We start from the raw sequence: 13,934 nt of genomic DNA, 5'->3' as shown, positions 1-13,934 counted from the left end.
ATAATAAAAAAAGATAAAAGTATTTTGTGTGAATTGTTGAGATCTTGTGTGACGACATCGCTGTCACTGACATGAAGCTACACTGTGTTATCGATTAGGACAGTAGCAGCGCATCAAATATTCATAGATTTTCAATACAGTCCATGTTAATGGCGTTTCTAGGAATTCTAATTTACCAACTTCTTTTTATTTCCTGCACATGTGAACTAAGAGCATCTCCATGTGTACATAGTTTAAACATGCGTCAGAAAGTTTTTGAAAAAGTACGATATACAATTAATTTCGTTTATCACATTTAACTAAAGCGAATTAGGTGTACATCGATGTTATGTTTATCAATCAGAAATCTTATCTAGGCTTCCCATGCCTGCGGATTAGGTGAAAGTATCACAGACATCTTGAATTACAATTTTCTTCAAACTATGGAAGATGATAAAAATTTATTGGAACGCCAACGATTCTGAAGAGCTGCCGACGAATTCCGCTCTCCAAAATCTCGTTCTATGCCCCTGAAATATTCCTTTTAACATGTTTAATCTGTTTCAAAAGTTCTAGGATTAGGAGGGGCAGAGTCAGGAGGAATGTGCCTTGTCAATTCACCTCACAGTCTTGTGCACCATTTTTCTTCACGTTGGATTGGCGCTAACATGTGCACGTAATCAAAATTCATTTTCACTAGAATCGACTTATCTTCTGCTACTGACTGCCTCTCGGTCATAAGGTCAAGGAAATTGACGAGGTTTTAGTGGTTATACTATCTTTTCATAAGAAACCCCTCCCTCACATGCAAGAAAACATGCAGACGATTTTTCTTACTTCACTGGAAATCTAAATAGGTTTGCATTTAAGATGTGTATGCTACTTTCAATTTGCCCAAGAATTGCAAAAATATCAATCAACAACTACACTGTAACTCTTCTGTTACTGTCAAGAATTGAGGTTTTAAGAATAAGCATGGTTTTAAAGGAAATTATTCCCCATGAGATTTTCGGGGGCAGGTGTTAGACGGTTTGACGAGGCGTAAGAGCGCCTAGAGCAGTTCCGGACGCCCCTTGGTTTAGCAGGACTCGGGCAATAGACGGGAACGGGAAGTCTATTTAGCAGATGTCACAGCAAACGAAGCGAAATACCAGACCCTTTGTGTTTAAATGTAATTTTAATAATATGTATACATGAAAGTACAAACTAAATCCAGCAGGCACGTGCCGGGACAATGGAGTCGCGTGCCAGACGACATTTTATACAAATGGAAAAGTGATGTATTATCGCACTGCATTGCCACCTAAGTCAATTCCGTTCACCCGAAAAGGCGATAAAATCTACGAAGCCAAATAAAATGGTTACGTAGAGAATGGATATTCCATTTCGCATAGCTACTTTCCCCTGGGTAATTGAAATTTATCATTAACCAGTATTTTCTATTAACTAAAAGAGAAGCAATTAAGATTAATGGGTAAAGTTTTGTCTCATCACTTACAAATGAAGTAAATATGCAGGTTTTAAGATCGACAACAAAGCCCCGGATGTGCAAAGCTATAATGTCAAGTAATCCGATTTCATATGTTTCTTTATTTGCAATTTAAAACTTTAAATATTTGTTTTTAAACAACGTATCGCTTGAATAAAATATGGGGCCATTTATCCGAAAATATGCAATGTAAATATTTTCTCTAAAATTAGTGAATTATTAATTTGGAGATAAAGGAGTTCTGTATCGGTCGTCTGACATCTGTCGAGGGGTCCATTGTCGTCTGCTCAGTGACCCGTGACACCGGCACGCGTTTTTATTCTGGGAGGGGTGTAAAAAACACCGTATCGACAGCTGTCCGACTTTTTGAGCGGGATTTGAGAATTCTACGAGCCCTTATGAAATTAAACAAAAGTTTATGAACTTTAAAACACGGTGTCGTGTGACTGCGGCAGTTGTGTTGCTTAGACAGACTAAACGTATTTACATGTATATAGTTAAATTCAAATCCAAAACTCGAAGACGAAAGAATTAGAGAAATCATTACACGTATATTATTAAGGATGTTTAATTAAAGAAAACGAATTTTTTTTTACAATTTCATTTAAAATAGTTGAAAGAATGAAAATATCTTAATTAAAAATAATTGAAATCTATTTGATTGATTTATGCTAAATTCTGATCATTTGTGAGTGATTATTAAGTTAAAATGTACCTAGTCGACAAGTACATGTATGATACACTTTGTGTGTGCTTTCTTTTAGGTCATGCTTACAGGTCTCTCATCAAACCGGAATGGATGAAGATTTTAGTTTTGATATATATAAAATTCATATTTGTTTAAAATTATACTTAAAAATCAATATTTTCTAACCCACAAAGTATGTTAAATTTAATTAAATTTAATTTAATGCAATTTAAGATATTTTGATTTTATTCATTTACACCTAAGCGAGCAAAGATTATTTATTGACGCACATTCAGAGCTACTTTCATATCTAACAGACCAAAATTATCGGCTTTTAGTTTTATTTATAAAGCGATTAAATAATTTGCCAGCTAAAAGGTAAAACAATATTATGTTTATATCGTGTTACACAGATCATGGTGAAACTTGCTTCCGTGAGTTAATGCTGAGCGACTGGTCGTGCCTAAAGTCAATGAATTTTAGGTCCGATGATGTAGAAGCAAACGGCCAAGAAAGCGATGTGTATATACTTTGTATATTTTGTCTGTTTAAGCCTGTTAGAGTTGGCCCACAAACTTATCTTAAATTAAGATCCATACAACATAAACAAGAAACTGTGTTATGTTCTGATGTTAGGCTTCAATCTGAATGAAAATTTTTCTTGAGTAAAGCTATAGCCGATCTCACACGATACTGTCAAAGTGATGTACAAGTTACTCATGAATGGCCTCTCTGAAAAGTAAGATCTCCCTTCTTGGCACCTCGTAAATGATGAACATTCCTCAATTTTTCTCTCTACAAGATGCGAATTCTTGAGCAGACGGTAATCGATCGAGGACCCACTTGCTTTTCCAGAGGCCGAGCATTAAAGACAATATTTACAGGCATCCCTAACAAAAGATGCTTAAAAATTAACCATCTGTAGCTCCCTCGTAAGGATGAAAGTTACCAACCGGTAGGGGGCGTTATTGTTCTATTGTCTTAGTAACTACACATTTAACATCTCAATTTATTTTAGATTTTGTTCATTTTATTGTCAGTAATTGGGTTCTTTTTAGTATGTTGAGCATATAGTGATCAATTTTCATACTAAAGTTAGAGATACAATTGAAAGTTAATAAAAGTACACAATAATTACTGAAGATGTTAATTTCACATATGCTCGAGATAACATTTTTTAAAAGCATCAAACCACTTCAAATAAAAAAAACAGCATGAATATTGTTCTAATCAGCAAAACAACAAACAGGAATTCAGACAGAACAAATGTTTGAGATGCACTAGATATTGCTAATACGAAACTAAGATTTATCGGATGTATAAGCCTGATTAAGGCGAAAGCTATTTTCATATTGGGTATTCCTTGTCGTTGGAGAAAAAACAAACAAGACACGACAACAGTGTATTTTATGCGTGAGGCGTCCTCGTTAAAGAATGATTCAAAAAGAACCAGAAGTTGATTAGATGTGAATCTTTTTTCTGTTGGGTTAAGAATCCCCATCTGTTTGGGGAATAATTTAATTCACCCGGAGCGGGGACCCATGGAATATTTCTGGACCAGATTATAAAAAGAAATCAGCTTTATTTAGGAGACACCATCTGTTTGACAGAGCAGGGAATGTAAAATACTTCTGTTTTACGCAAACTTCCCCGGTTTAATTAATTATTAATGATAACTTTGTCCCAAATTGTATGGTCTGAAACCAAATCTTGGAGTAAATTATTTGTGTTATGGGAAACAAAGATAAAATACCCTTAGTCAATGGCTAAATGACAAAAAATAAAGTAATTGCATGATAGTAAATTATTTTGTTTCTTTTCATAATCTAGATTATTTGTGTTTAAAGCAATTTCATGCTTTCCAAATGATATCCTTTTTCTCCTCTGATCTCCGAGCAAGATAATTATAAGTTGAACAAAGCACAAAAACAATGCATCAATGTACATAATACATACATCTCATAAAAATTATTTCAGAGCAATAATTTGTGCCTGTTTTTGTTTCTTCTATTCATAATATTGATTTAAGTGCAATGTAAAGAAATATGTTTAATGTTAATAATGATAATGAATAAATTGAAGGTTACCGATGACACCTGAAAACAACACAGAAATTAGCTTTATGCTGAGTATTATCCAAGGTATTATAGACAAAGCCGAGCCTCTCTGTAATCTTATACAATGTACACAGCCATCTACAGCTCAAACTTCGTGCTTTGCGGATCAAAATGTCTAACAAATGTCAAAGGAGTGAGGAGAGTATTTGGTGTGCCAGAGATCGAAATGTATTCACCAAGCAGTCCATAAAAGCGGCAATTAGGAACTGATTATTTATTAAAGGAAATTCACCACCATAATGGTTCTAACGACATAAAAATCGACCATAAGTTCTATATTCAGTAACATTTATCAGATTCATTCATGTTACCTTCGAACAACGTTTCCCAAAGGCAGTAAAAGCCTGACAATGACGTCATTTCCTGTCAAAGACATCTCCCAGAACCAGAATTCAGTCCTTCTGATTTTGAACGCGCACTGCCTGGCAGTTTCCATAGACCGCGGAGACAGAGAAGTATCGATCGTCAGAAAAATACAGAGGGCTGATTCCATCTTCCCTTGTAGAAAATTAATAAATGTGCGCACAGCCTGGACCATTCCATTACTGACTCTGTGAGTCAGTGAGATTACTTGGGTCGATACTTTTGTGCTGTGCTTGACATCACGGCCTGATATTAATATATCGTAAGGATGGACATCTGAAACTCAAACATGTCAGGTAAATGCTCGAGGAAATTCGGAACACAATGTGGTCGAAGGCATTGCCTTTTCACATTGTTTTGATTTCTTTCGTTGTAAATCGATTTCACTTAAACTTCAGTCTGTGTTCTTCCCGGATTTACTTTTCCGTTCACACTTCATTTTAAATGTTAAATTAAAGTTTTGACTGTACTATATTTTATATATAGTAAATTGCTTTGAGGATTTACGGAAAGTCGATCGAATTAAAATATACCTTTTCATAATAAATTTTGACTTTGTTCAAATTCCATGGACCATTCTCTTCAATTCAGACTGGATTTGTATTTGTACTTATTTCAACGGTAGTACATAGGAGGAGTTTCCATGGGTTACCTAATTATTTTTAGCATTGAAGTTTGTAGGAAAATTTAAATTGTAAAGTGATGGTCAGAGTTTTTAAACGCTTGATTGTTCAACAAAACAGAATAAGGCTGTCGTCACCACTAACCTTTATGATCGATTTTTCACCTGTACGTATACAAGGCACGGATTTATACAGGTGTGTCATCGATCCTGGACGCCATCTTGGATTTTGTTTGTGATGCTGACTTTTTTTCTCCAATTTAAAGAGCTAGAAAGAACTCAATCGGATTGTATTGGGAGTTATCGATTCGGTCTTATGATGGAATGGTCCTAATGATTTTGGTCTCAAAGCTTTCAGATGTTTCTTCTTCTCTTAAGACTCTGACTGGTGTAGGAATCATTAGAAATACACGCACGTTCTCGTAGCTGAAATTGAACTTAAGAGTTAGTCTCCAGTAATCACTAGGAAGCTTCTTAATGAAAAATTCCGATCTTATCTCCACTATTTTTTGCTATAATTAGAAATAGTGGCGAGAGTGAATCTTGCTTCAGCATATACAATTAACATTTTACAATGGTGTCGGAAATTACGTGATTCTGAAGTTACAGATAATTCATAAAGAAGTCTTAGAAAATGAATCCTCTGGTATTACTAACTTGTCTTTAATGAGTTTTCATTAAGATATACCCCTGTCTTCCTCTGTACTTAGGATTCTAACTTTTAATTTTGCTCCTCGCTATCTCTGTACTTTGTAAGCTCACTCAGTGGGTTTTAATTACCATCAATTACAACCAGCTTCTATGCAATCTTACCAGAAATGTTAAAGTAAACTATTTTAGTTTTTTTTTTCAACATTTCTGTCTTCTTCTCTAAGACAAGCAATGTTCTAAAGTTGATGTGCCAAAAGGCATGAATCACCCAGACACGTGTCAAGCAGAAGGATTTTGTTGAGAGTTTAAACTCAAATACCGTCGTCATTTGTTAAAAGTTTTGAGTTGCAGCCAAAGAGATAAACTAAACAATAACAATGCAAGCACAGCTTTTTACAAAAACGATCTCTCAAACACACAGTGAAAGCAGCGGTCAATGTAGTGCGCTGTTTAAAGTTTTTTTTTAAAAGTGATGAAAATATTATAATTGAAGAAGTTGTACATTTAATCATTTCAGAAGACAGAAAACTTTTTGTGGGCATGCTCAACAAGCAACAATCAGAAGATGACGTCAGACAATTGTTCCAGCCATTCGGAAATATAGAGGAATGTACAATACTACGGGACCAAAATGGAAACAGCAAAGGTTCGAATCATAGCGAGAATATTTCTGTTCGTATGTTTAACAATGGTAAACAAAAGTAGCTGCCATTAACAAAATCTAGCATTCAAATTTTACATGTATACATTCTGTCGTACTTTGTAGGTTGTGCTTTTGTTAAATACTCCGGTCACAACGAGGCCCAGTCGGCCATCAACGCTTTACATGGAAGTCAAACAATGCCGGTATATGTCTTACATTTAATCATCTTGCATAAAAAATTATAAATATTTTTAATAAGGAATTGATAGTAACATTCTGATCATGACTTTATGGCAACATTCTGAACATGACTTTATGGCAAATTATGGCAACATTCTGAACATGACTTTATGGCAACATTCTGAACATGACTTTATCGCAACATTCTGATCATGACTTTATTGCAACATTCTGATCATGACTTTATGGCAACATCCTGAACATGACTTTATGGCAACATTCTGAACATGACTATATGACAACATTCTGAACATGACAATATGACAACATTCTAAGCATGACTTTATGGCAACATTCTAAACATGACAATATGGCAACATTCTGAAAATGACTTTATGGCAACATTGTGAACATGGATTGGCAACAATCTGAACATGATTTTACTGAATGGCGACATTCTGAAAATGTCTTCGCAAATAATTTTTCTTGACGTGTTTATGTTTCAGGGCGCGTCTTCTAGTCTTGTTGTGAAGTTTGCGGACACGGAGAAAGAACGACAACTCCGTAGAATGCAGCAGATGGCTGGTCCACTGGGGCTGCTTAATCCCTTTGCCATTTCTCAAATCGGTGCATATGGAGCTTATGCCCAGGTTTGTACACAGAAAACATTTTTTGGTTCTTTTTAAGAAAGAAAAGTTTCAGGTTTTACAAGCAAAAAGTACTGGTTATCAGCTAGGACATATTTATTCTATAGCAACAAGCCGCTTTGATGGCTGCTGCTGCGACCCAGGGAACTTACCTGACAAGTCCTGTCACTACATTGGCTCACATTCCACAGGTCGGCGCCTTAGCCACGCCCAACGGCATCACAACAGGCGCACTAACACCTACCACAGCCACATTAGCCAACGGTAAAAACCACGTGACTCATTGCTAATAAAATGGTACATAGTTGAAACAGTCAGAAGACTTGTTAGTTTCGATGTCAAGTAAATCTAACTCAGAAGTGTCTGCGAACACAAAAACTTTTTTATCATTATCCTGTACCTCTTGATCACTAAAAATTATCCTTTATTATTAATTTTATTATTATTGAATGTTGTTTATATCTATTCAATATTGTAATAAATTTAATGCATAGGTACCACAGGTATAAACGGAGCGCCCCCTAGCGTGTTGTCCCCGACTGCTTTGGCAGGCTTTCAGATTCCACAGCATAATGGCCAGACACCGGAAATCTATGCCGCTAATGGTATCCCTCACTATCCTGGGGAATGCCAAGTTGTGGAACTAGGTATAACTTTCATAAATGAAATCTATAAAATCTCATCGAAGTTAGATAAATCTGAAAAAAAAATTGAAATAATTAAAGCACTCATCGACATTCTTAATATTTCATAGCATTTTCTTTCAGCACAAGCTGTCACAAACGGAGATCCATTACAAGCATACGCAAGCATGCAACCATATGCTGGGATAGGTAAGTTTTTAATTTCCAAATTTATTTATCATGCTTGTATTTTAGATATAAAGCACCGTGCTTCAAATTGCACGCTAATTAGAAATTGATTGTTTTTCTTTTGTTTTCTTTGCTTAGCCTACCCAGCATACGGGGTACAGCAAGCGTTGTCTCAGCATACTACGATCTTACCAGCTCAGAAAGAAGGTACAGTGCACTTTAACATTACTGAATGAATTATATGTGTGCAGTAACACGATTAATAACAACTTTGAAATCATTAAAGGACTAACATTTTGTTTTTTTTCCTATATTAACATTTAACAACGTCCAGTGGTTCTTATTTGGTCATATGAAATGCTAAGATGGCGACATTCAAAACTCTTCTTTTAATGAAGTTAGGAAAATTCTTCTGCGCGCGAAGTTTAAAAAGTTTTTGTTTTTTTTTTTTAAAATAAGCGGGAACCATTGGATATAATGTTAGTGTGTTATTTGCTGTTGTTGACTTGTGGTGAACAGAATGATGATCTGGAGGTGTATCTACAGTTGTATTTACAGGCCCAGAGGGCTGCAATCTCTTCATCTATCATCTACCACAAGAGTTCGGAGACGCCGAGCTTGCGCAGATGTTCATGCCGTTCGGAACAGTTATTAGTGCTAAGGTGTACGTGGATAGGGCAACCAATCAGAGCAAGTGCTTTGGTGAGTTGGTTTATTAAATGAGTTTCAAGAAAATACAAAAATATCAACATAATTTTTTCAAGTTGATTAATTGTTTGCGATATGCGAAAGTTGTAATAGTTTAACAGTTTCTGTTACCTAAATTAGAGGCATAAATTATACATGATTATTCACAGCCATTCGAACAAACTTTTATTGCAGGATTTGTCAGTTTTGACAACCCTACAAGCGCCCAGGCGGCTATCCAAGCTATGAATGGCTTCCAGATTGGGATGAAGCGTCTCAAAGTTCAGCTAAAGCGCCCGAAAGACCAGAATCGGCCATACTAAAGCCACCAGTGCTCCACTCATATAGGTAAGCAGACAGTAAAACAGATACATGCTTGTTCTGTGTTACAATTAGAAAAAAATATATTAAGATTAATTCCTGTCCAGATTCTTGTGTGTCTTGGGGACAAACTTTATTTTTTACTATGCAAATTATGTATGATATTTTGAAACAATTACTCCTCATCCTTCATATTTATATTTCAGTGCTTCTATTTGCCTCTTTGAAAATCATTTTCTTAAACATAAAACAAGACAAGTTTCCTATGTATCACGAAATTCCATACATTGTATAACGAACACGAAAGTTTTTTTTTCGAACATAAATTGACAAAATTCTCAAGTCAACTTTGTATTCAAGATATTTGAACCATTTCTAAAACAAGATTGTCGGCTGTGCTATCAACTTGAACTTTTTGTACTGTAGCTCAGGGACAACAACTCCTGCTTGTCTCAAACAAAGAGAGATAACTCTGATTCGTAAGTGTGGGTGGCCGGTGTAGTCCATTGTACCGTGTGTAGATTTTACTGGTGTAGTAACCCGGTGAAGTAATTGTGTGGCTTCAGGTTTTCTCTACTTCGTTTTTGAGATATTGTTCGTGACGTCATAATATTATATCAATTGTCACACGTCTTTCATTTTTCACGATTTTTATTGACAATTATGGTTTTTATTTGTGTTTTACTGCTTACATAGCTATGTAATTATTGTATGTTGTGTTGAAAGTACACATTTTTCTTGCATCTAACTTTGGAGTCTTGATACGGGGCTTTCGTTGCTATGGTTATAAATGCGACCCAGCTGCACCAGGTATAAGGTTTACCAGAAGAATACTAAACTTTGTTTCAATTTCTTCTAATCTAAAAATATAGTAAACTGAATAAACCACTTTCCCCGACATCTCCTTTACTAATTGAACAGGATTGTCTACTTAATAGCTGAAAGAAAATCAAGCATGCTTATTTCCTACTAATGATTAATACGTGGATTTCAAAACCCTCTCGAATGAGCATCTCTTACTAGCTGGGGAGCACAAACGGTGAAATGAAAAAAAAATCCTTTGGTGACACATTCAGAACAAAGGCGGCTTGTACTAGGAGACTAAGCTACCGGTATTCTTAAAGAAATATGCACATTTTATTTCTTTCGTACAACATATTTTACATGTATCTCCATATTTTGATATCAATTTTCTGAATACATGTTTCAGGAAACATGTTTTCAGCTATATATCAAACATATCTCAAATCTCTGCCATTTAGAAAAGATTCAATTAGTACTTGTAAAATATAAAGTATGATATCAAAGTGACCCAGAATTACAAGTTTCGTACATTTCATAGATCAATGAGGGTTTGGAAAATAGTCTGCATTTGAGTTTTGGTTATTTTTTTGACGTGTTTTCAGTTCCTTTTGAATGTTTGGATCCAATTTGAGGTGTGTTTGATGGTTGTTGTAAAAACACGATCTCATATAAATGTTATATACATATAATTATAGCTATGGAATGTGAGACACTTCAATTGTAATAATTCTATAAAACACTCTTACAAAGCAGAACTAATACCGCACAATCTACCCCTTTCGTCTAAACAGGGAGGGGCAGTTTATACATGTTAGATAGACATAATATATTTACAGCCGAAGAACCGATCGGAATTTCAGACACCGAGCCTAATCTATAACATGTATTTGTAGTAATATTGTGAAAAAAAGGGGATGCTACATTCTTCTTGATTTTAAATTTTAAAAAAATGAATAAATACATTCAACAGCCAGTCATAATTCATTGCCAAATCGAAACTGGATACTTTTGGGGAGACCTTCTATCCCTCTCGTTTTTAAAAGATCAAATCTCAACACAGCAGCCGAAGTTTAGTACTTCAGTCATTTACACCTCTGTGTGGACTACTTTACATACACGAGTAAATTAGGTTATACCTAACGCAGATCAAACTTTAACGCCATCTACCATAAGCTGTTAGGTTAATTTGACGTACAATCACAATTTCAGCAATTCGCATTGAAGGCGTTGTATTACCGGTAGGATAGCTGAGATAAATTGTATGCATTAGTTAAGAATAGATGATAAACTTTGCTTTAAATTTGACTGATGTTCCTGTCATCCCAGAATCAGTGTTCAATAAATAAATCATATGAGTACTAGTAATTCATGATGTACGGGTTTTGATGTGGGGGTAAATGCATCCACAAACTAAGGGCCGTTAGATGTATATTAAAAAAAAACAAAATTGCTGTTTAACTTCCTAATTTTTCTTCCTTTTTTCAGAAGCTAGGAACACAGAGTTTGAAATACCAACAGAGACCAAGGGACGTAACTCTGACGAAACAGGGTATCAAAGGGAGACCACCCTTACATACATGTCTGTAAATAAATTTCACAACAAAATTTTTATTTTCTTAAAGAGAACGTTTTCCCACCGATTTTGTAAATAAATAGATGTTGTTTGGAAGGACTTAAAAACTGGCGAGAGGTTATTCACACGGTATACAGAGGACTTCAAACGATATTTCCCCACCTTGCTTACTTATGATATTTTATTATAAATATTAGTTTAGTTACATTGAAATGTTTATGATATATATTACATGTTATATATTTATTATATTTAAAACAATGTATTATATTTGCCCCCATATAAAACAGCCAGCAAGTTTTGGTGGATTTTATTTCGCTGGTAAACATTCCATTTTTTAAGAACAAATGACTCCACGAGATGCCATTGATGTAATTTCGACAGCATTTAAATGACATTTTATGTGTTAAAGGTGTAATTTTTACAACAGAATATTTTCAAATCAAATTTTTGTATATTATCATATATTATATACGTATCACTTCATATTTACTGGAGGCGGCCGCTCATTGGATGTTGTGTTTGGTTGCCATGGACACCCTAGTTGTTGTCGGGTTATTATTGTATTCACGGTAGTGATGTGATAGAATAAACAGTTAATTCTTAAATTTTTGTGTAATCCTAGTGACAAATTAAATGTTGTTTTTATTTTTAAGATCAGTGTGAATTGTATTTAAGTAAGTACCATTTTTTTCTTTTTAGTGAATTCTTGGTTGTTTTATATGGAGGAGATATGGGCATTGTTTACTTGTATATAACTTTGAACAAAATGCATTCCTGGTCATTATTTACATCCAATATCCTGTCATTGTATCATGTTGTGCCCTGGTCAGCCTCGTTTTCACACCGGGCAGGGATCAAAGTTCACATTGTTGTTCATCGTCTAATGAAATACCTTGTTACTTAATCTAAGACTGGATCGGCTTGGATGTTATTTTTAGATTTGTTGACTGGCACCTGTTTTTATCAATGAACAGATAGTTTGTTACTTATTACTGATACAAAAGTCGTATTTATTTATTTATTTATATTTATTTGTTTAAATATCATCAGACATTTTGTAAATAGCTAGTTTAGATTCATCAGGAATCTCACTAAATTCCCTCGATATAATTTATCTATATATATGTGTTCCCTTTGCGTAACATGACATATACATTTTTTTTTTGTTTTTTGTTGATTATTTATGGCTGTACAGTATCGAAGAACAGCCTGTAGATAGATTTTAACAGGCAGATTACAGCAATTGGTTGTATATTTAGTTGGGTTGTATATTGTCTCAAACGATCACAGATGGTGAATTTTGATGTTTTTTTAATGATATGAAAAATCCAAGAAAGTGCAATATCTTGATGTATTATAGATGAAATCTCTAGTCAGTCATTGTTTTTCACCTGAGACTAGTGTTTGGTTTATTTTTGTTTGGTCTTGTCTGTATAAGACATGTGATGGAGTACTTAATGTTAGTCGTTTTCTCATCAAATCTCGGGTGATCAATGCAGTTTTGAAAATTTTTATTATTGGTGCAATCGTGTTAATATGGGGGAAATAGCATTTTACTCGTGAAACTAATGCATAATTGTGACACTTTTGTCTCTTTTATTTTGCAAATATAATTGGAGGACCTATAAATCTCAGTGAAAGTGACGGTAGAGACATCCCTCGTGTGCAGAGCAAGTAGCTCCGGGCCTTTGAGGTCTAGTTGACCAGGGATGTCTCGCCTCCTTCACCATTGTACACTCTTTTGTTTCATTAGAACAGACTTTTACACTTTCTTTCTCTCCTGTAGATTTTTTTTTCTCTCTACGTTATGTATACGTCTTTTTGAATTACTGTTTGATATTTACCGGAAGAGAAATATCTTTTTTTTTATGAAGGAAGTATTCCTTTATTTATTAGTTAATTTGACTATTTTGTAGCTAACTGAGCAGTCAGAATAATCATGACCTAGCATGGTTCATTAGTCACCTAGTTAGACATCATACTTAGCTAAACATGTAAAAAGAAGCGATACAATAAAATATTGAATCACATTACACATGGTTTTGTTTTGACTCGCTTGTCTCCAGAATCGAATAAATAAAATTACGGTTGGATTGCACTCAAAGATTTCTGTGCACAAGTTGGTATTAGACCGATTTATTTCAAAATTAGATTCATTTCTTTTATGTCTTCTTAATATTTCTTGTGAAATTTACCATAGACCGGCCAGAAAAATGGATACAAGATGTGTTTGTGAAACACTGATGCCCCCATATGGCAACTTAAAGCAAAGGTTAAATTTTCTCAAATGCAAATCAAATATGTTGCTACCCAAAGTAAGGTCTCGTCTCAAGAAATATACCTGTGAAATATGAA

General features: G+C 34.6%; 1 protein-coding gene across 2 annotated transcripts in view; it reads left to right on the top strand.

The window, feature by feature from the left end:
* LOC133193467 (CUGBP Elav-like family member 3-B) overlaps positions 1 to 13,612 on the top strand; it is a 50,286-nt gene extending 36,674 nt beyond the window's left edge. Inside the window, exons 4-13 of one of the 2 annotated variants that reach the window (XM_061329421.1) lie at positions 6,427 to 6,555; positions 6,676 to 6,755; positions 7,239 to 7,382; positions 7,487 to 7,643; positions 7,874 to 8,026; positions 8,147 to 8,212; positions 8,330 to 8,398; positions 8,738 to 8,893; positions 9,074 to 9,226; positions 11,489 to 13,612. In XM_061329421.1, coding sequence (XP_061185405.1) covers positions 6,427 to 6,555; positions 6,676 to 6,755; positions 7,239 to 7,382; positions 7,487 to 7,643; positions 7,874 to 8,026; positions 8,147 to 8,212; positions 8,330 to 8,398; positions 8,738 to 8,893; positions 9,074 to 9,201 — 1,082 coding nt within the window. In that variant the 3' untranslated portion in view covers positions 9,202 to 9,226; positions 11,489 to 13,612. The remainder of the gene's footprint in view (positions 1 to 6,426; positions 6,556 to 6,675; positions 6,756 to 7,238; positions 7,383 to 7,486; positions 7,644 to 7,873; positions 8,027 to 8,146; positions 8,213 to 8,329; positions 8,399 to 8,737; positions 8,894 to 9,073; positions 9,227 to 11,488) is intronic. The other variant, XM_061329422.1, reaches the window with a different exon arrangement.
* The last annotated feature ends 322 nt before the right edge of the window (positions 13,613 to 13,934 follow it).

This window comes from Saccostrea echinata, unplaced genomic scaffold (genome assembly GCF_033153115.1).
Source record: "Saccostrea echinata isolate AGI-Se365-2 ecotype Australia unplaced genomic scaffold, CSIRO_AGI_Sech_v1 ptg000027l, whole genome shotgun sequence".
Taxonomy (NCBI): domain Eukaryota; kingdom Metazoa; phylum Mollusca; class Bivalvia; order Ostreida; family Ostreidae; genus Saccostrea; species Saccostrea echinata.
This window is presented reverse-complemented; position numbering and strand designations above follow the sequence as displayed.